At 34.0% G+C, this 22,415-nt stretch overlaps 1 protein-coding gene and 1 long non-coding RNA gene across 2 annotated transcripts; one reads left to right on the top strand and one right to left on the bottom strand.

Annotated features, from left to right (window-relative positions):
• Positions 1-2,207: 2,207 nt before the first annotated feature.
• LOC114289849 (WRKY transcription factor 71) lies at positions 2,208-5,113 on the bottom strand. Its single transcript, XM_028233664.2, has 3 exons — positions 4,517-5,113; positions 4,266-4,412; positions 2,208-2,700 (listed from the first exon to the last, which is right to left on the bottom strand). Exons 1-3 carry the CDS (start codon positions 4,900-4,902, stop codon positions 2,316-2,318), a joined length of 918 nt encoding a protein of 305 aa, XP_028089465.2. The 5' UTR covers positions 4,903-5,113; the 3' UTR covers positions 2,208-2,315.
• On the top strand, positions 2,700-4,882 carry LOC145804744 (uncharacterized). Its single transcript, XR_014347119.1, has 2 exons — positions 2,700-2,992; positions 3,207-4,882. It is a non-coding gene; the product is annotated as an uncharacterized LOC145804744 (long non-coding RNA).
• Positions 5,114-22,415: the final 17,302 nt, after the last annotated feature.

The following is a 22,415-nucleotide window of genomic DNA, read 5'->3' as shown; positions in this document are numbered from 1 at the left end:
TCCCAAAATCAAACTTACAATATATTTTTTCAAGATAAATATGTGACAGAAGTTGCGAGATGGCCCAACGACCACGGTAAGCCCACTTCCAGGTTTGGGTATCTTTGCTGTGGATATGAAAATAAAATTATTATAAAAAAAGAACTTGATATGTGAGTTGGTTTTTTTAATTTTTTTTACTTTTTGACGATTTTAGGTTTGCGATAAATTTTTTAATTTTTTTGATTTTTGTAAAAAATAATAATAATTATTATGATTTGAATGTAATATTTTATTTGATTAACTTTTTAACTTATTTTATCTTTTTATGACTATTTTATCTCAGAATTTTTATGCCAACCGAAGCCAAAGGGGGTTTGCATCCAAAGAATGCACAGAATAGCATCTACATGAAAAACGTGATACTCATTTTAAAATGAGCTGTTTGCTTGCAATTTGTCTTGTGCTTATGTCTCTCTCTGTGTTTCGGCGCCGGGATAGTGGGTCGGTGGGTGGGTGATTGTGAGAGTCTATGTCTGTATGGATCAATAAATTTAGAAATATAAAAATTTAATACAAATTAAACACAAAATTTAAATAAGTGTTTTGAATAAAAATATTAAAAAAAAATTGGCAATTTGCAACACTAGTTTCATGGACGCTAGCGATTAGTCGGCGATGTAGGTACGAGAATTAAAACTCATACTCAAGACCCAAATACGATTTTATCAAACACTTGAAAGTCATGACATTGATTAAAATGAAAGAATACCAAAAGATTAAAAATAAGGTTTGGGATAATCTAAATAAGTGTATTTTTTAACTTTTTATGAAATATGGGTTGGATTTGAAGTGATGTGTTAGAGAATTGATGTGATTTAAATAAGATGATGTGACTAAAATAGGATTGTGACTTTTTGACTTTTTATCTTTTTTAGATCATGCCAAACAAAGACTAAGAGCTCCCAAACACCATCACACATGAATGCTTGATTTCCATTTTTTAAAAACAGTTTTCAAAAAATTATACACTCTTATTTTCCGTGTTTTTTTGTTTTTACTGAATTTTTTTAATATTTTATGCAAATTTTTTACTTTTTAGACACACTTAACATAAATACACCTAAAAAGTAAAAAAAATTGTAAAAAAAATCTTTTAAAAATTCACTAAATACCAAAAATATAAAAAAATACAAGAATTTAGTATATTTTTTATATTTTTATGTATTTCTTAATTTTTTAAAATATTTTTTCATAATTTTTTTACTTTTTAGACACATCTAAGTAAGGTACATCTAAACAAGTAAAAAAAATGTTTAAAATTTTAAAAATATTCACTAAAAACAAAAAAATACAAAAATCAAAAAACTCAATTTTCAAAAAACTTAATCAAAAAAACTCAAACCAAACACAGTGTGTTGGTTGGGTATGGGAAGGCGATGTAAAAAGCTTTCACAAATATGAACAAAATCTCATGTTATGTTACAACAAAAATGATTGAGACCATCAAATTTTGTGACTCTCAATTAACTGGTGATCATCTATTATATTTTTTTTTTCTATCCTCTCTCCCTCTCACAAATGCGTGGGGTCGTGAGGGTCTGTAACACATCTGATGTTACAAAATTAAAGTTGCTATTCTCTCCCTCTCTCTGATCATATCATATCTTTCTTTTCCTTTCTTTTCGGCACTTTTTGGGCGTTCGCATGTTTTAGCAGTTCGACAACGTTCAATGAATTTAATCCATCCATAAATAGTTGATTATTTGTTCGTTGAATTTCAATGAGAGGTGGTCGTGTTGCAGAGCCAATTATTCAACTTAGAATAAAAGTGGGTCATTACTTGTAATAATAACTTTATGGTCCCGTCTCCTATGCATATTTTTTACTAGGTAACTGGTTAATTTTAGTTACATCTTAAATAAATTTTGATAATTAATATATATATAAATATAAACCCTACACTTTTTTATATAGCCTACGATCATATAGATCCATATATATTAAACTAAAAAAAATATAATAGTGTTACATATACCAATTGATATACCAATTAGTATATCAACATATGCTATAACATTATAATTTCAAAATTATAAACCCCATCTATTATATAAACTATAAAAATCTAAAATTCTAAACTTATGTCATATTAACGAGGATACTAATTGGAATGTATAGCTTTATTCAAAAAAAAAAAAAAAAAAATTCATAAGCCAGTACTACCATTTGATCAAAAACCCATATCAAAGTGAGTTGTTCTTGTACAAAGAGGTATCACCACATCAGAGTCAGCAAAAATTGCCTTAAAATTAGTGACGAAATTGTCATCATGTCTACTCTTCCTTTGTAACAAGCGATGGCACAATATCTTGAAGAAGGGCATAGTCTGTTTCACACTTGGGATTTATGTAATTCAAGTAACCCAAGTTCATTTGATGAGCCAAATTTCTGAATTGGGATTGATGAGACAAGAATGGCACTTGCATCGGCTGCAGTGGAGGAACGAAAGTGGCGGCATTGGCAGAGAAGCCGGGACAAGGTGGTGGTGGTGGTGGTGGTGGGAGTCCGGTGGCAGCGGAGGAGGTCTGGCGGAGCATGATGGGGCTTGGATGGGCGTGTTTGCCTTCGTATGTGGTGACAACTATGCTTGGATCATTGAAACATCTCTCCACTCTCTTCTTCACATTACATGTAGCTGTGGTGCAACGATAGTAACTTCTGAGAATCCACACAAAACAATGTACTTATAAGTCCAAATTTCATTCACATGTAATAAATAAACACAAAAAAACACAAAAAATACAAAACAAAACAAAAAAGGACCATAAAAAAATGATGGAGAGTTGTTAACTGCCCATGTGATTCAACACAATCCATTGTAAGCGTTTTAAAGATAAGTCAAAGGTCTTCTTAGCTTGATATATACATTATTAAACTCATTTTTTAATAGTTTAAAATTTTAAAATAATTGCTAATTTATAATTTGAGTATGTCAGCTGCAGAAAATAAGGTCATGTTTGTTTGGGTGGACATGAGCTTGGGATTGGACTAATAGTCCAATAAAATTATTAATCCGATGTTTGGTTAAACAATTGAAGTACGGATTAATTATTTTAAACTTGACTATTAGTTAAGATAGGATACATAATCCAACGGATTGATAGTCCTAGGACTATTAGTCATAGGAATACTAATCCAGTCCGCCCAAACAAACATGGCCTAAGAGTATAAAACATTTTTTTTTGGTAATCACCTTTTTTTTTATTAAATCATTTATATATCATAAGTTGTAAGCTAAAACTGTACAGACACTCTAATACATAATTTAAAATTAAGGGAAAAAAAACCCTTATAAATATTTCTTATAAATTGCACCAAATAAGAATATTACTGCTTGTGGAGGTCCTCGTTTAAATTATTTCACCTCATTTTCTTTTGTATTTTGTTCTATATGTTTCTGTACACTTTATTCTTTCACCCTATTTGTTTTTTTGCGAACAAGACGGGATAGTACGTAAAAAGAAGTGTAAACTCATCAATACACAATATAGGAGTGATTGGAAAGTGAATTAAAAGTTTAGTTTTTTTTTACCCCTTTTTTTTTTTTTTTTGTCTTTTCGTATGTAAAAATTATGAAAAGTAATGTGATTCAAAATAGATCAAAAGCTAACTTTTAATTACATCTTATTACATCTCATTATTATTACATCTCATTTTCGGATAATAATTTAAGGTGAAATTCCAGTAAAGGTAAGTTTCAAAAAATAATTACAAATAAGTGATAAATTTTATAAATATTAATAATTATAATTAATATTTTTAAAATGTAATAATTATACTCCTGGAAAAAAGTTAGATTCTTATAAATTTTTTTCATAAATCTATAATAATTAATTTCCCATAATTTAACAAGATAAAAAACAAATTAATGAAAATTAATGCTAGAAATTCTACCAGAATATTTAGTATGAGTAAGTAAATTATTAAGTAGAAAATTAAAGCCAGAAAAAAGTTAAAAAATCACTATTCTATTTAAGCCACATCATCTCTCTATCACATCACTTTAAACTCAACTCAAATCTAATCCATATTTCATAAAAACCCAAAAAAGTACACTCATTTAGATAATTCCAATCTATATGATTTCTGATTAATGAATCAACCAACTCCATGAAACCCATAAAAATTGAGTGAGAAAGCTGCATCAAGAGATTGAACCAGAGTTCCATTTAAAGAAAAGAAAAACAAGCGCTGAAGATACAAGTAAAGTGTGTGTTTGGTACCTAGGAAAAGGGCTGTTCTTGACAGCTTTTTGGCCATACTTTCTCCATCTGTACCCATCTTCCAGATGATCAACCTCGCTCTTCGTCATGAAAGCAAATCTCGGCTCTCTCTGCTTCTTCTTCTCACACATTTTCCTTGCTTTCAACCTAAAAAACCCACAAATCCAAATAGTCTTAAATCGGTTTTCTTTTCTCTACCATTAAACCATAAAAAGAGAAGAAAAAAAAAATTAATAATCACAATAACTTACTGTTTCTTGGTCTTTTGGTGCTTTTCTTCTTTATCATCATCATCATCATTTGGTTTACTCTGTTCACCACTAGGGGCACCACTCGATTCCGATGAAATGGTTGAAGAGTTGGGAGTCATGGGCTGGTTATTCAAGACCTCCGATGAAGAGTCCGCAAGAGGAGGAGCTGATGAACTCTGAATCTGTTGCTCTACAAATGGAGTATCAAAGATGGAGGAAGGAGAGAAATCTTGAATACCCAGTAAGTCCATGAACCCGAATGAGCTTCTTTCAGCTTCACTTGAGAAATCCAACATGCTTGATAATGGTGTACTCGCTGGATAGTAATCGGAAAATGGAAAGTGTTGGATCGAGTCCTCAATCTTCACAGCTTGTTTCCTCTCCATGGATATTCAGAAGTAAAAATTGTATATCAAAATTTTCTGTCTATCAGAGAGAGAGAGAGAGAGAGAGAGAGAGAGAGAGAGAGAAAGGTTGAGAGAGAATGAGAAAGAGCAGTTGGATTGGGTTTATAAGGGAGAGAGCAAAGTATGAACGCTAAAAAAAGAGGTTTGAGGTGAGGTTTGGGGGATGGTGATAAATGAGGCAGGCTTGGCCATAAAGATTGACCGGCAATTGTCGGTAAAATGACCCAAAATTTTTAGATAATTTTGAAATGTTTTAACAAATAAATATTAATATTTATTCAAAAAATTGCACACAACCATGCAAGTGAAATTTTGAAGTATTTTAAGAAGATGGTTAAAAATTAATTTTTAACTTTTTATAATATTCCTAAATGACCGCTTAACGTGGGTCTTCTTCTTAACATATGTCATAAGACACCTTAAAAAAATATTCGTGGTTTGCTGAAATTTTTTAACCATTTTTTGGTCATTTAAATAAAAAAAATATTAGTATTTTAATTTATTAGATTTCATTATAATATCTTATATAAAATAAATCTAAAAAAAAATTAAAAAATTAAATTATAGCTGTGACTTTATTAAGGTAACAATAAAAAAAGACTTAACAAAGTTTTTCTCTATTTGAAAACTACTTAAAAAAAAAGTCAAAAGTGATTTGTTGAGTTAGGCGGAAAGCCATTTTTTTCAAATAATAGTATTATATGATTTTTGTCTTATTGAATTTTATTAATTTTTTAAATTTTGTTAGGGCTTTCAAATTTAGGAAAGATCTAAAAATTAAAAAAATAAATAAAGATGACAAAAGAAAAAATATTACATCGACTTACCTAAACTTTTTCAATAAAAAAATTTATTTTTTTTAGCGTCTATTTAAGAGAAAATTTTAGGACAGGAGGAATTTTGAAAAATATTTACAAATAAATGGTAAAACTTGCAAATATTAATAATTGAAATCATAAACATTGTCACGAATATGTAATAATTTTATACAATTTCCACAGAATAATAATTTTTTCTTTATCCTAATAATATGCTTATTTATAATAATTTTATCCTAATAAATAAAAACTCAAAAAATAATTAAAATATTACATCAATTTACCTAAAATTTTCAATAAAAAATAGCATATGTTTAATGCATCGACTCATTATAATAATTTTATCCTAACAAAGTAAAAAATAAAAAAAAAAGAATTCGTTAGGCATTGGCTTTTTTAGCCAACTTTTTATGTTGAGACTTTTTTAACTTGGCTTTTTTAGCCTCGTTTGGTTTTTATTTTAAGAATTTTTAAACTTCTGTGAGAAAAAAAGTGTAATAATTTTGGATAAAAATAGTATTTTGTCTTATTAACTTATATAGCCTATTTTATTTTTTTGTGATTATTTAGCTCAAAAATATTAGCCAAACCATGGCAAAATATTAAAAACACAATGGTCCAATTCAACACATTATTATATACAGATATATGTATATATTTTCTGTTTAATGAATTTTTTTTTGGCTTTCAAATATAGATATGTGCTTACTACACTAATAATTGAATAAATCAGATTAGAAAATGATATATAAATCTAATGTTTAAACTCATTTTACAAATGTAATGATGTGTAAATTATATAATTAATTAATAATTTAAAAATATATAAAGGTTGTTATTTTTAATATTTTAATTAATTATTACATGACAGAATTTATTTTTTTTTCCTATGAATGACTCGTACGGAACACAGTACAAACCGGTGGCATTTTAAGGGTGGATGGTCAACGCTTTCATACGTTAGTTTTGACCGGTAAACCGGTTTCGTGTGTGAACGAATACACATACACGTCAACATATTTCAGCACAAATGGCTGTTCTTGTGTCCTCGTTGCGTGGTTGGTAACGTTTATGTTTTCAATTTATATTTACAAAAATTTTATAAATTGATTTTTATTTATTTTTAAAAAAACATAAACTACAAACGCGTTTGGTAATTGACAAAATATTTAAAAATATAAAAAAGAGTGAGAAATGACAAGTAGTTGCAAGTGGCGGTGGAAGACGGTGGTAGAAAGTGGTGATGGTGGGTGGTGGGTAGCTAGTGGTGACGGGTGGGTGGGTGACGGTGGTGGGTGGTGGGTGGTAGTGAGTGGGAGGTGGCAGTGGTGGTTGGCGGATGGTGGGTGGTAGCGAGTGGGTGGTGGTGGTGGTGGCAGGTGGCGGGTGGTAGTGGGTGGGTGGTGATGGTGGGTGGGTGGGTGACGGTGGCGGGTGATGGGTGGTAGCGAGTGGGTGGTGGTGGTGGCGGTGGCGACGGGTGGTGGGTGGTGGTAGCAAGTGGGTGGCGGATGGCAGGTGGTGGCGGATAAGTGGCAGGTGGTGGTGGTGGTGGTGGTGGTGGATGGGTGGGTGACGGTGGCGGTGGCGGTGGCGGTGGCGGGTGGTAAGTGGTAACGAGTGGGTGGTGGTGGTGGTGGTGGTAGTAGTGGTGGCGGGCGGCGGGTGGTGGGTGGTGGTGGCAGGTGAGTGATGGGTGGTAGTGGCAGGTAGGTGGCGGGTGGTGGTGGTGGTGGGTGGATGGGCGACGGTGACGGGTGATAAGTGGTAGCGAGTGGGTGGTGGGTGGTGGTGGCAGGTGGGTGGCGGGTGGGTGGCGGGTGATGGTAGTGGTGGTGGGTGGGTGGCAGGTGGCTGCTGGTGGTGGGTGGCTGGTGGTGGCAGGTGGTGAATGGTGGTGACAGGTGGGTGGTGAGTGGTGGTAGCAAGTAAGTGGCGGGTGGTGGTGGCGGACGGTGAATGGTAGTGGCAGGTGGTGAGTGGTGACGGGTGGATAACAGGTGGGTGGTGGTGGTGGTGGCAGCGAGGGGTGGGTGGTGGTGGTGGCGAGTGGGTGGCTGGTGGGTAGTGGTGGCTGGTGGTAGCAGGTGGATAGTGAGTGGTGGTGGCAGGTGGTGGTGGAGGATGGGTGGTGGGTGATGATGGCGGAAGACGGTGGTGGAAAATGATGGCAGGTGGTGGCTAATGTTGGGTGATAAAAAAAAACTGAAAACTCAAAATGGAAACACATTTTTTGTGTTTTCATTTTTTGGCCAAATTTATAAACTGAGACCACTGATTTATAAATCAAAAATTTTACCAAACAAGTTTTTATTTGAGTTTTTTAAATTTTTGTAAATATAAACAGAAAACTGAAAACGTAAGTGTTACCAAACGGCACCTAAATATTTTAGCGCCGTTTATTTTCAGAGATAGAATAAAAGAGATTCATAATGAGGGATTAATGGGATAACTCACGAAATTATATTTTTGCCCATTAGTCTTAGGATACATTGTACCTAAACTATTTGCTTGGACTGGATTTGTATCCCATGTTTGTTTAGTCATGGGATTAGATATTTAGATTAGACTATTTTTAGTGAATTCAATGTTTGTTTGGAATATTATGAAAAATGATAAATGCTCAAATGATTATTTTATCATTTTCAATTATTTACTAAAGTAATAGCAATATTAAACATAGTTTTAATATTTTAATTATTTTTAGATAGATTAAATAAAAATTTGTTTTATTTTATTTTTTGCACAATTAAATAAATTTATTTTTAAAAAATTAAATAAATTAAATATAAATAAAAATATATGTTATTTTTTATTTAAAATTTTAAATAAATTTATTTTAAATAATAATAATAATTAAATAATGAAATAGAATAAAACATCTATTAAATTTAAATAATGAAATTAAATAAAATATAAACAAAATTTTAAAATAAACATCAATAAAATATCTATAAAAAAATATTTTAAAAAATTAAATAAATAAAACAAAAATAAAAATAAAAATAAAATTATTTTATTTTTAAATTGAGACATTTAAATTTTTTTAAATTTTACTAAATATAATACATAATTAAATACTAGATGGCAAAAATGTAATTTCATTGTCTAATCCCCATGGGATGAGTTATCCCATAGGCCCCGTTTGTTTAGGATTACAGGGAGGAGATCGAGATTACTAATCCCTTAGTATTACTAATAGGGTGTTTGTTTTGAGAGATAGGAAGGGGACTATTAATCCCTTGGTATTAGCAATCCCTTTGGAAGGTGGATTGGTAAGGAGGAGATAGAGATGGTATTAGAAAAATAGTGAAGGGATTAAAAAAAATTATTTTTTATTTTTTTATATATTGAGAATTTTTTTTAAATATTAATGTTTAATTTTTTATATTTTTTTATTTGTTTTATTATTTTATATAAAAATAATTTAACAATTCCTCACTATTAATCCCCCACTATCAATCCCCCTCACTAACGATCCCCTAACTATCAATTCCCTCTATGAATCCCCTCCATTCTATCTCTAAAAACAAACGGGGCCATAGTTTCTATCCCACCCCCGTCCATGGGATAGGATAGTCCCACAAATATGGGACTAATAGTCCGGGAGATTATTAGTCTGAAGCAAAATTTTTGAAACAAATGATGGGACTAATAGTCCAATCCCACACCCTAATCCTTCAAAATAAATACACCCAATATGTTAAGATGTGTTAAGAATATATATATATATATATAAATAAAATATAAAATAATGAAAAAGTGCAGTGCCCCTACCCCACTGCCGTGTTAGTGCCTCCCTTTCTCTTTTTGTAGTGCGTCGTTGCTTGGTAAATAAACCGGCCGGCTTTTTTTATTTTTTTATTTTTCTTGAAGGATTTGGATGTTCGAGGGGTGACTGGCCGGACTTCCCCACAACACTTCCCTTTCTCTACACTATTTAACATTTAATACTAACTTTCACTACTAACATTACCCTTAATAGCTCCATTGTGAACACAAAAATGAAGTTTGGTTGCTCAAAAGTTTAACATCTGACACTAGTGGAGTGTTAGCAGCTCCACTGTGGATGCTCTTAGTTTGTTTGGTTCGTATGTGTCACGACCCAAACTCGGCCCTATGGGTTTAGCACCGTAACCGGCCAGTAATCCGAGATTACCGAAGGCCTGCTTAACAGTAATACAGTAAAACAGAGTACAGGGCCTGGCGGAAGCCAATACAGTAAATGAATATTGTCCATTGAGCTGTGACAGTCTGTATGCCAAAAGATTTTTCATGCATTCATACATATACAAACAGTGCGGTCTATACAAATTTTACAGTCACACAGTACAGGGACCTAATCCCTTGATAACAGTACAGTAACACTCGGTCTATACAGAACAGTAAAACAGTACAGAAGGGGGAATTGTAAAAGACCCCTAAGCCTTAACAGGTAGGCTCGGAACCTCGCAGTGAGGCACATAGGCTGGCTTGACAAAACTGGAGTCTAACCCGCGCTCCTAGCTCCGGTCTGGTGCCTGTACACCTACATATATATATGAGCAGTGAGCTAAAGCCCAGTGAATAACATAAAGCGTAAAGGGGTTTAGAATGAATGTCCTTACAGTAATGAAAACAGTTCAATTCAATCAGTATTTCAGTTGTTCAGTACAGTAAACAGTCATATGTGGTACATCCATAAGCACAACAGTAACAGTAGGTCTTAAAAGACCGAACAGTAATGATGGCCATCAGTCAGTAAACAGTAGTGGCTCCACGAGGGAACCGACAGAGATCTCTGTAACAGTAACAGTAACAGTAAACAGTAGGTACCAAGGATGCCACAGTACAGTTCAGAAATAAAGGACATACATTCATTCAGTAATACCAGTTCAGTAAATAGTTCAGTTCAGTATTCAAAAGATATCAGTTGAACATATCTTTTGTAACAACCCTCATACTGTTTACTGATTAATGACTGACCGATTACTGTTAAACGAAACTGATAATGACTGATAACTGATTGATAATCGAACTGAATGAAATACTGAACTGACTGACTGAAATTGAAACTGAATTGACTGAGTATATGTTAGTTAATTGCATTCTATCTGTTTGATTGTCTGATTATCTGTTCATGTTTATATGTTTAAACTGCTAATTGAAGGCCTTATCGGCGGCCGAACTAGAAACCGATTGATGTTCCGTGACCCTCATATTTAATGTGATTTTATGGTATAAGTATCTGAAAATTGATTAGGTATGATTAAATTAGATTAAATTAAGCTAATTAAAGAGTTGGACTTAATTACCTTTTTGCCACTTAAGTGGCCCACTACTTGAGCAAAAATGGGTTACTACTGACGGACGAACTATTGTAAATATTCACCCTCCAACCCAGCCATTAGAACTTCAACCAATTAATACTCAGACTTCCTCCTCTAATGGTAAACCCATGGTCATTGCTGCCTTTTCTGACATGCCACATCGAACACAAAATAAAGATCCCGTCTTAATTCAAGATTTTACTACTGTATTGAAACAAAATAATTATACCAATTTATTTTGCCAAACTGCTGGAAAGCAGCTTACTCGCATTGAAGAAATGGTATCTCATGTTAAGAAAAGCTGCAAATTGGAACCCAAACCTCCTGTACTTACAGATCCAGTTTTTATCAAACCATCTCCAGTCTTACAAAATTTTAATTTAAAACCTAAAGCTGATACTGATTTTATGGAAACTATTCTGTCACAAATTCGTGACTTAAAAATTACTGATTCATCTACATCTAAAGCTCAAATCCTTATGCTATCCAGTAATCCTTCTCATAATCTTCCAGAAGATCCCTATCAAAACTTGAGTCTCCCTCAAATTCTTCAAATTGAGAATAATTTTACATCTCCTGAACCATCCACTGTTAATCGCGTTTACACACCCAACATCCAGAAAATGGTCCCTGTTGGTAGCTCTCGTCACTATTACCCTCGACCAACTCCTATGGATATCTTGTATGAAGAAGATTTCCTCCAGACTCAACGCTCGTATAATAGTACTGCTATTTACGAATGGAACCTTGATGGCCTTTCCGAATACCAACTTTATGAACTCCTTCATCATATGCTCATGTTTGCTACTGTTTGCAAGCAAAACCATAATACTGATCACCAAGTTGCTCGCATGCTTGTCAGTGGCTTTACTGGTGCGCTGAAAGGATGGTGGGATAATTATCTCACTAACATTCAATGCACTGAAATCCTTTCTGCGACCAAAACTGTAACTACAATTCCTGATCGGACACCTGCAAACCCGAATCCTGACCCTATTGAAACCGAAGAAGAAGATGCTGTTTATACCCTTATTAACACAATTGTTGCTAACTTTGTTGGTAACACTATTGGTATTGCCGACAGAAATAGGGAATTACTTATGAAGTTAAGATGCCCGACTTTATCTCATTTTCGTTGGTATAAAGATGTTTTTCTGATGAAAGTTATGCAGAGAACAGATGGAAGTGATGAACATTGGAAAGCCAAATTCATTGATGGTCTTCCTCATCTCTTCACCGAACGTGTTCGTAAGCGATTACGAGACATACATCACTCTGTTGATATTCCGTATTATCAATATACTTACGGTCAGTTGATTAATATTGTGACTAGTGAAGGTCTTGCTTTGTGTAATGACCTTAAACTCCAGCAACAACATTTAATTGGCAAAAGAGAGGTAGGAGATTTTTGTGAACAATTTGCTTATGACCCCCAAATTCATTATCCTTACAAACTTCATAAGCAAAGAAAACATAAGAATCATTCCAAACCATACAAAAAATCCAGAAAATTTTCCAAATATTCTAAATCTCAACCTCAACCTCAGACATCTAAATCTAGGCCTAAATCTAAAGGAAAATCATTCCAGAAAAATAAATCTAGTATTAAATGTTATAAATGCGGACAAATAGGACATTATGCTAACAAATGTAGAGCTAAAGTTCAGGCAAAATTAAATGAGTTAGCATTAGACGAAGAAATACAGCAAAAAATTCTACAATTAATTTCTGACTCTGATTCAAACTCAGATGACCCATCTGATAATGAATTAGCAGCAATTTATTCATCCTCCTCTGATACTGAAAATGAATGTCCAGAAAATGAACTTTGTCCTTGTAAAACTTCTGTTAATCAAATTTCTGATGAGGCCAATTATTGGAAGTCAATAGTAGAAATGAATGGTTTAAATATTAATAGTCCAAGTATTAATGTTTTGACCGATTCTGAACAAAATCTTTTAACTATTGCCGACAGTATAAAAGATCCAGAAATTAAATTAAAATTTCTTGAAATGTGTTATAAACAGAAAAAGGAAGAAGTATTGGTTCCTACAATTTATAACATGAAAGAAGTTTTCTCCCGACTTCAAAATCCCTCATCTTCTAAAACAGACAAAGTGGTATCTGTCCAGGATTTAAAAATGGAAGTTAATGCTTTAAAACTTGAAATTAAGCATTTACAAACTTCTAATCTTGCAATAAATTCTGAAATTAAAAAGATTAATAAAAAATTACAAGAAAAAGAACAAGATAATCCAGAATATCTGTTATCTCTCAACAAGATAACCTTTCAGAAATGGTATATTCGTATCACATTTATGATTCAACCTGATTTTATTATGCGAGATGCAATTGCTTTGGTTGATAGTGGTGCTGATATGAATTGTATTCAAGAAGGATTGGTTCCCACTAAATATTTCCAGAAGACCAGTCAATCTCTTACCAGTGCAAGTGGTAACAGTTTATATATTGATTATAAACTTCCTGATGTTTTGATTTGTAATCAAGGATTATGTCTGCCTACTTCTTTTGTTCTCATTAAAAATATGGCTCAAAATATAATCCTTGGTACACCTTTTCTGAATCTCTTAATGCCTATTACCAAAATAGACACTATTGGGATTCATACAGAACTTGATAATCAAAAGATTATTTTTGAATTCATTACTGCCCCTTACACAAAAGAATTAGATCAAGTTTTTGACTTAATGTATTTAAAACAAAATCAAATCAATTTTTTGCAAAAAGAAATTAGCTTTCTTACTACAGAACAACGAATTCAGCAAACTGCTTTTCAACAAAAAATTAAATTACTTGAAAAAGAGTTTCAGGATGAAATTTGCAGTGATGTTCCAAATGCTTTCTGGGATCGCAAAAAGCATATGGTATCACTTCCTTATGAGCCTACTTTTGATGAAAAAAGAATTCCCACTAAGGCTCGTCCCAGTCAAATGAAAAAAGAGTATATGGAACTTTGCAAAAATGAAATTAATACTCTTCTCCAGAAAAAATTAATTAGACCTAGTCGATCTCCTTGGAGTTGTACTGTTTTTTATGTAAATAAAAATGCTGAAATTGAAAGAGGGATTCCTAGGTTAGTAATCAATTATAAACCTCTAAATGAAGTCTTACAGTGGATTAGATATCCTGTCCCTAACAAAAAAGATCTCTTAGATCGCTTACAGGATGCAGTTGTATTTTCTAAATTTGATATGAAGTCAGGATATTGGCAAGTTCAAATTACTGAAAATGATCGTTATAAAACTGCTTTTACTGTACCCTTTGGGCATTTTGAATGGAATGTAATGCCTTTCGGATTAAAAAATGCTCCTTCTGAATTCCAACATATTATGAACGATATTTTCAACCCCTATTCAGAATTCTCCATATGCTATATCGATGATATTCTTATTTTCTCCTCTTCCATCGATCAGCATATGAAACATCTTAACATTTTTAAGCATGTTATTTCCAGAAATGGTCTTGTTGTTTCAGCTCCTAAAATGAAACTTCTCCAAACTCAAGTTCGATTTTTAGGACATAATATCCAAAATGGAACTATTATTCCTATTGATCGAAGTATGGAATTTGCCTCTAAATTTCCAGATGAAATAAAAGATAAAACTCAATTGCAAAGATTTTTAGGAAGTCTTAATTATATTCATGATTACTATCCTAATCTTGCTACTGACGCTGCTATCCTTTATACTCGTCTCCGTAAAAATCCACCTATATGGAGTCCAGAACATACAGCTGCTGTCAAAAAAATTAAGGCTCGTGTTAAAACCTTACCCTGTTTATGTCTCCCTTCTCCTGATTACAAAAAAATTGTCGAAACTGATGCTTCTGATGTCGGTTTTGGTGGAATCTTAAAACAACTCAATTCCAAAACCAATAAAGAAGAACTTCTCCGTTTCCATTCGGGAATTTGGCATGATGCTGCTAAAAGATATCCGACTATTAAAAAAGAATGTTTAGCAATTGTTAAATGTGTCTTAAAATTTCAGGATGATTTATTAAATCAAGAATTTTTAATTCGTGTTGATTGTTCTGCAGCCAAACAAGTTTTCAAAAAAGATGTTGAAAATTTAGCTCAAAAACAAATTTTTTCTTCCTGGCAAGCTGCTCTTTCTGCTTTTGATTATGATATTGAATATATCAAGGGCGAAACTAATTCTCTTCCTGATTTTTTGACTCGTGAATATTTACAGACTTCTCATGCAAAATCGGGGTAGAGGTCCGGGCCGTCGTGGCCGTGGACGTGGCTTCCCGCCTCCACCTACAGACTTTCCTTCCCTCTTGGGAAGTTACAGTAATAAAGGGGAATCTAGCCAATCGGTTAAAGATGTCCTCCTTACTCCAGATACTTATTTCCAGAATTCTATTACTGAAGAAACTGTTCTTTATATTGATCCTGCCGATATTCAATGGGTTTCTGATCCATGGGAGGTTAAGAAACGCTATCTTGCTACTCAAAATAGCCCTCCTCATCTGGATACTTACCGATATGTTTATGAACAAATTCTAACTGAGTTAGCTTCTGTCCAATTCCAACATCATTATGCCGATTCTAATCGTACTGCCAGTCCCATTAATTACAGTAAAGCTACCATCCAGTCTATTATGCCTATCCAAGCTTGGGGGATCCATCCTCATGTTACCCGTAGTCTTGATATCCGGACTAAAGAGGTCCGTTACAGTTATTGGGATTATATTACTGCCTTTACCCAGACTTTTTATTATATGAACCCTCCTCGTTCTCACTCTTGGTTTTTTCGGGTTCTTCCTGATGTTCTCAAAAATGATCTCCCCTCCTGGTTTCTCATTTGGTGGGATACTTTTGGGTTACAGCTTGACGCTTTTCCCGATTATGTTCGCTTGGCCTTTAATGAATGGCAAGCTGGTTTTAGTCTCCTTCCTGTTAATAAAACCATTTCCATATCTAAATGTCTCGTACATTTTGTCATTCGTTTCAGTATTCCGTGGATATGGAAATGGGATTTCCAGTGCGATTTCCAGAATAAAGTTCCCCGTTTAAAAAGAGTTTTCTTTTATAAATGGTGGAAACAGATGGATGATCCCAAGAATAAGCAAGACTTGCTCCAGCGCATTAAAGAACATACTCAGGCTTGTCTTGACACCTGCCCTAAAGCAGCTCCAGTCATTCCTGTCAATCCTTTCATTCAGATCCAACAAGAGCTTCGCCGCAAATATCCAGAAATAACAGAGGAAGAACTTGTTGCCAAAAGTATGGATTTCATGAAGCAACAATTTCTTGAGTCCATGGCCCCTCGAGACTCTAGCATGAAGTCGGCCTCCAGTGAGGGTGAGAAAACCCAACCTGACCCGTTTTCAGATGATGACAATGCATTCACACCTCTTGCAGGCGAATCGCAAGATCCGAATGAAGATCCATCCGACCCAGATTTTGGAGATATTTGGGATTCTGTCACAGAGCTAATTACCGACAAACTGGTACGGGCCAAAGGAAAAGGAAAAAGAAACGACAAATGATGCTTTTGGCCCACCAGTCCTCTCCTGTCTGCCATCGACTTTCCAGCATCACTAATGGCCAAAAACCTTTCGGTGCATAATGGAGCCATTTAATCTACTTTTCTTAAAGTAGATTCCTTGCCGACACAGCCAAAGATAAGAGGATAAGGATGATCGACTGTAAACCAACCAGCACACGCCACCTGTCCTTATTATCCGTCCAGTTTGTATTATAAATAGGTAGCCCTTGGTTTGTAAGAGGCACCACTCGAAAAATTTTATTTTCTTCGTTTAAATCTTGTACTCTCTCTCTCTTTTCAGTTTGGAAGTTTCTGAAGCATAATAATAATATTTCTACTGGCTTAAGTAAGTTTTCTCTTTCTCTCTATGTATGTCTGTATATGATCTTGTTCTTCTGCATGATATTTTAGCATTTCATATAGAAAGAAAAAATAATTTTATAAATAACTATTTTACAGGAAGCTATAATAGCTGCTGCTAGGGCTAATCGCCCTCCTCCGACAGATTAATCTCTTCATAGACCATATATGATGTAATTAAATTTAAATAATGTAAGGATTATTTTTTATATTATTCCTGGATTTGTGCCATGTAAGGGTTAAGCAATAGAGTTACAGGTTAGTGGGACGTCACTCAAGTCGCGTAGCCTTAGTTGTCCAAAATAAGCGGTAAGCTGGTTAGGACTAGTTGGCATAAGTCGTTGACAGACGTGCTAATCTTTAACCCTGTGTGAAGCACTCTTATTGGTATCAGAGCCATGTTTAATATATGATATAATCCATATTATTTTTATTTAATTAGTCATATATGGTCATATACATCACAATGAGTAACGAATCTTCTGAAATTAATTCTGCTGTCACAAATATTGGGGCTTCTACATCAGAAGCTCGTGAGTTAGTTGCATACCAAGATGTCAAGGATGCCCTAGACAAATGGACTATTCCTAAGGTAGATCCAAATACAATTTACAAACACAGAATTAAAACCTTTTTCAGTAAAACTTTGATCAAAACTTTTGAACATGCTGCTCCAGTTGATAATAACGATACACTCATGTATTTATTAAATATCCAGGATTTAATGCATTTTTTCAAAGATTATAAATATGTTCATATAGGACTTGTCCAGATTGCCTTAAAACCTTTGACACTTCTTGGTCAAAATACCAGTATGCAGTGTACACTTAGAGATGGCCGTTGTCTCAATTGGCGTGCATCTCTAATGGGTGCAATGGAAACAAGTTTGTCCCATGGTCCAGTTTACTTTGATATTTATCCTAATCCGAGTATTGCTCTTTCAGACCAAAATTTATCTAAAGTATTAGAATTCAGAATTCTTACAAATGGTTATGAATATATGTCTGGTTCTCCTCCCTTTTCTGTCATATCTCGTATTTATCTTAAAGTTTTAACTACTTTAAATCCATACGTACGAAGGAAAGGAACCGATGGTGAAACTGTTTTAATTGACACCAACCTTTACAGTAGCCAAGTTGCAGTACCCAAATTGTTAGAATGGGATAAAATTACTTTTCCCGAACAATGGAAAATAACAAATGCTGTTCCTTCTCGTCCTCTTATCAAGCATAATTTAGATGAAATAATCCAAACCAGGCAAGGAGATGTCTTTCTCCAATTCCAGAAACCATCAGTCAAATTACATCGTAGTATGTCCAGTACCAGTTTCCGAACTGCCCCTAGCCATCAACACTACAGAGTTGATTATCCCGAATCCTCTAGAAAATCTTTTACTGAACCTCCAGAGGCTATACTTCAAGGTAATCCTTCCAGATCTTATTCTAGACCTACTTCAGATGAACCTAACGAACCAGATCAAGATCCAATTGTTAGAGGTGTTCAATATTCTGAACAGCGGATTCCACATGGAATCTATGAACCATTAATCCATCCAGCTCAACGAGAATCTAGAAGAGGCTCATTAAGTCCTACCGCCAGTGATATGGATTTTAGAATTTAATGGATTTTACCCCTGGTAGTATAAATCGTAAATTCTTAAATCAAGAATTTTTACAAGAAAAATATTCTGATTTTCGCAAGTGGTATTTTGCTAACCATACTTCAGACCAACTAACAGAATATAAACTACAGTATTATTTATACCTAGAGGAAATTCAGGTTTTATATCCTTTCCCGCTTTGGTATAAATCGAATGTCCAGCCTTCTGCCGTACATATACAGGTTAGTGGGACGTCACTCAAGTCGCGTAGCCTTAGTTGTCCAAAATAAGCGGTAAGCTGGTTAGGACTAGTTGGCATAAGTCGTTGACAGACGTGCTAATCTTTAACCCTGTGTGAAGCACTCTTATTATATCTCCAATTCCAGAAACCACCAGTCAAATTACATCGTAGTATGTCCAGTACCAGTTTCCGAACTGCCCCTAGCCATCAACACTACAGAGTTGATTATCCCGAATCCTCTAGAAAATCTTTTACTGAACCTCCAGAGGCTATACTTCAAGGTAATCCTTCCAGATCTTATTCTAGACCTACTTCAGATGAACCTAACGAACCAGATCAAGATCCAATTGTTAGAGGTGTTCAATATTCTGAACAGCGGATTCCACATGGAATCTATGAACCATTAATCCATCCAGCTCAACGAGAATCTAGAAGAGGCTCATTAAGTCCTACCGCCAGTGATATGGATTTTAGAATTTAATGGATTTTACCCCTGGTAGTATAAATCGTAAATTCTTAAATCAAGAATTTTTACAAGAAAAATATTCTGATTTTCGCAAGTGGTATTTTGCTAACCATACTTCAGACCAACTAACAGAATATAAACTACAGTATTATTTATACCTAGAGGAAATTCAGGTTTTATATCCTTTCCCGCTTTGGTATAAATCGAATGTCCAGCCTTCTGCCGCACATATACAGGTTCTTGAAGAATTCCAGCAAAAATGGGTTACTACTGACGGACGAACTATTGTAAATATTCACCCTCCAACCCAGCCATTAGAACTTCAACCAATTAATACTCAGACTTCCTCCTCTAATGGTAAACCCATGGTCATTGCTGCCTTTTCTGACATGCCACATCGAACACAAAATAAAGATCCCGTCTTAATTCAAGATTTTACTACTGTATTGAAACAAAATAATTATACCAATTTATTTTGCCAAACTGCTGGAAAGCAGCTTACTCGCATTGAAGAAATGGTATCTCATGTTAAGAAAAGCTGCAAATTGGAACCCAAACCTCCTGTACTTACAGATCCAGTTTTTATCAAACCATCTCCAGTCTTACAAAATTTTAATTTAAAACCTAAAGCTGATACTGATTTTATGGAAACTATTCTGTCACAAATTCGTGACTTAAAAATTACTGATTCATCTACATCTAAAGCTCAAATCCTTATGCTATCCAGTAATCCTTCTCATAATCTTCCAGAAGATCCCTATCAAAACTTGAGTCTCCCTCAAATTCTTCAAATTGAGAATAATTTTACATCTCCTGAACCATCCACTGTTAATCGCGTTTACACACCCAACATCCAGAAAATGGTCCCTGTTGGTAGCTCTCGTCACTATTACCCTCGACCAACTCCTATGGATATCTTGTATGAAGAAGATTTCCTCCAGACTCAACGCTCGTATAATAGTACTGCTATTTACGAATGGAACCTTGATGGCCTTTCCGAATACCAACTTTATGAACTCCTTCATCATATGCTCATGTTTGCTACTGTTTGCAAGCAAAACCATAATACTGATCACCAAGTTGCTCGCATGCTTGTCAGTGGCTTTACTGGTGCGCTGAAAGGATGGTGGGATAATTATCTCACTAACATTCAATGCACTGAAATCCTTTCTGCGACCAAAACTGTAACTACAATTCCTGATCGGACACCTGCAAACCCGAATCCTGACCCTATTGAAACCGAAGAAGAAGATGCTGTTTATACCCTTATTAACACAATTGTTGCTAACTTTGTTGGTAACACTATTGGTATTGCCGACAGAAATAGGGAATTACTTATGAAGTTAAGATGCCCGACTTTATCTCATTTTCGTTGGTATAAAGATGTTTTTCTGATGAAAGTTATGCAGAGAACAGATGGAAGTGATGAACATTGGAAAGCCAAATTCATTGATGGTCTTCCTCATCTCTTCACCGAACGTGTTCGTAAGCGATTACGAGACATACATCACTCTGTTGATATTCCGTATTATCAATATACTTACGGTCAGTTGATTAATATTGTGACTAGTGAAGGTCTTGCTTTGTGTAATGACCTTAAACTCCAGCAACAACATTTAATTGGCAAAAGAGAGGTAGGAGATTTTTGTGAACAATTTGCTTATGACCCCCAAATTCATTATCCTTACAAACTTCATAAGCAAAGAAAACATAAGAATCATTCCAAACCATACAAAAAATCCAGAAAATTTTCCAAATATTCTAAATCTCAACCTCAACCTCAGACATCTAAATCTAGGCCTAAATCTAAAGGAAAATCATTCCAGAAAAATAAATCTAGTATTAAATGTTATAAATGCGGACAAATAGGACATTATGCTAACAAATGTAGAGCTAAAGTTCAGGCAAAATTAAATGAGTTAGCATTAGACGAAGAAATACAGCAAAAAATTCTACAATTAATTTCTGACTCTGATTCAAACTCAGATGACCCATCTGATAATGAATTAGCAGCAATTTATTCATCCTCCTCTGATACTGAAAATGAATGTCCAGAAAATGAACTTTGTCCTTGTAAAACTTCTGTTAATCAAATTTCTGATGAGGCCAATTATTGGAAGTCAATAGTAGAAATGAATGGTTTAAATATTAATAGTCCAAGTATTAATGTTTTGACCGATTCTGAACAAAATCTTTTAACTATTGCCGACAGTATAAAAGATCCAGAAATTAAATTAAAATTTCTTGAAATGTGTTATAAACAGAAAAAGGAAGAAGTATTGGTTCCTACAATTTATAACATGAAAGAAGTTTTCTCCCGACTTCAAAATCCCTCATCTTCTAAAACAGACAAAGTGGTATCTGTCCAGGATTTAAAAATGGAAGTTAATGCTTTAAAACTTGAAATTAAGCATTTACAAACTTCTAATCTTGCAATAAATTCTGAAATTAAAAAGATTAATAAAAAATTACAAGAAAAAGAACAAGATAATCCAGAATATCTGTTATCTCTCAACAAGATAACCTTTCAGAAATGGTATATTCGTATCACATTTATGATTCAACCTGATTTTATTATGCGAGATGCAATTGCTTTGGTTGATAGTGGTGCTGATATGAATTGTATTCAAGAAGGATTGGTTCCCACTAAATATTTCCAGAAGACCAGTCAATCTCTTACCAGTGCAAGTGGTAACAGTTTATATATTGATTATAAACTTCCTGATGTTTTGATTTGTAATCAAGGATTATGTCTGCCTACTTCTTTTGTTCTCATTAAAAATATGGCTCAAAATATAATCCTTGGTACACCTTTTCTGAATCTCTTAATGCCTATTACCAAAATAGACACTATTGGGATTCATACAGAACTTGATAATCAAAAGATTATTTTTGAATTCATTACTGCCCCTTACACAAAAGAATTAGATCAAGTTTTTGACTTAATGTATTTAAAACAAAATCAAATCAATTTTTTGCAAAAAGAAATTAGCTTTCTTACTACAGAACAACGAATTCAGCAAACTGCTTTTCAACAAAAAATTAAATTACTTGAAAAAGAGTTTTAGGATGAAATTTGCAGTGATGTTCCAAATGCTTTCTGGGATCGCAAAAAGCATATGGTATCACTTCCTTATGAGCCTACTTTTGATGAAAAAAGAATTCCCACTAAGGCTCGTCCCAGT

This window comes from Camellia sinensis, chromosome 12, assembly GCF_055761805.1.
Source record: "Camellia sinensis isolate YWXY chromosome 12, ASM5576180v1, whole genome shotgun sequence".
In the NCBI taxonomy this organism is placed as follows: Eukaryota; Viridiplantae; Streptophyta; class Magnoliopsida; order Ericales; family Theaceae; genus Camellia; species Camellia sinensis.
Note: the sequence above shows the minus strand (reverse complement) of the source record. Positions and strands in the feature narration are given on the sequence as shown.

Coding starts and splice junctions, on each gene's coding strand:
- LOC114289849 (XM_028233664.2), bottom strand. CDS start 4,902: ATGGAGAGGAAACAAGCTGTGAAGATTGAGGACTCGATCCAACACTTT. Junction 4,413..4,516: donor CACCAAAAGACCAAGAAACA/GTAAGTTATTGT, acceptor TGGGTTTTTTAG/GTTGAAAGCAAGGAAAATGT. Junction 2,701..4,265: donor AAGAACAGCCCTTTTCCTAG/GTACCAAACACA, acceptor GTGGATTCTCAG/AAGTTACTATCGTTGCACCA.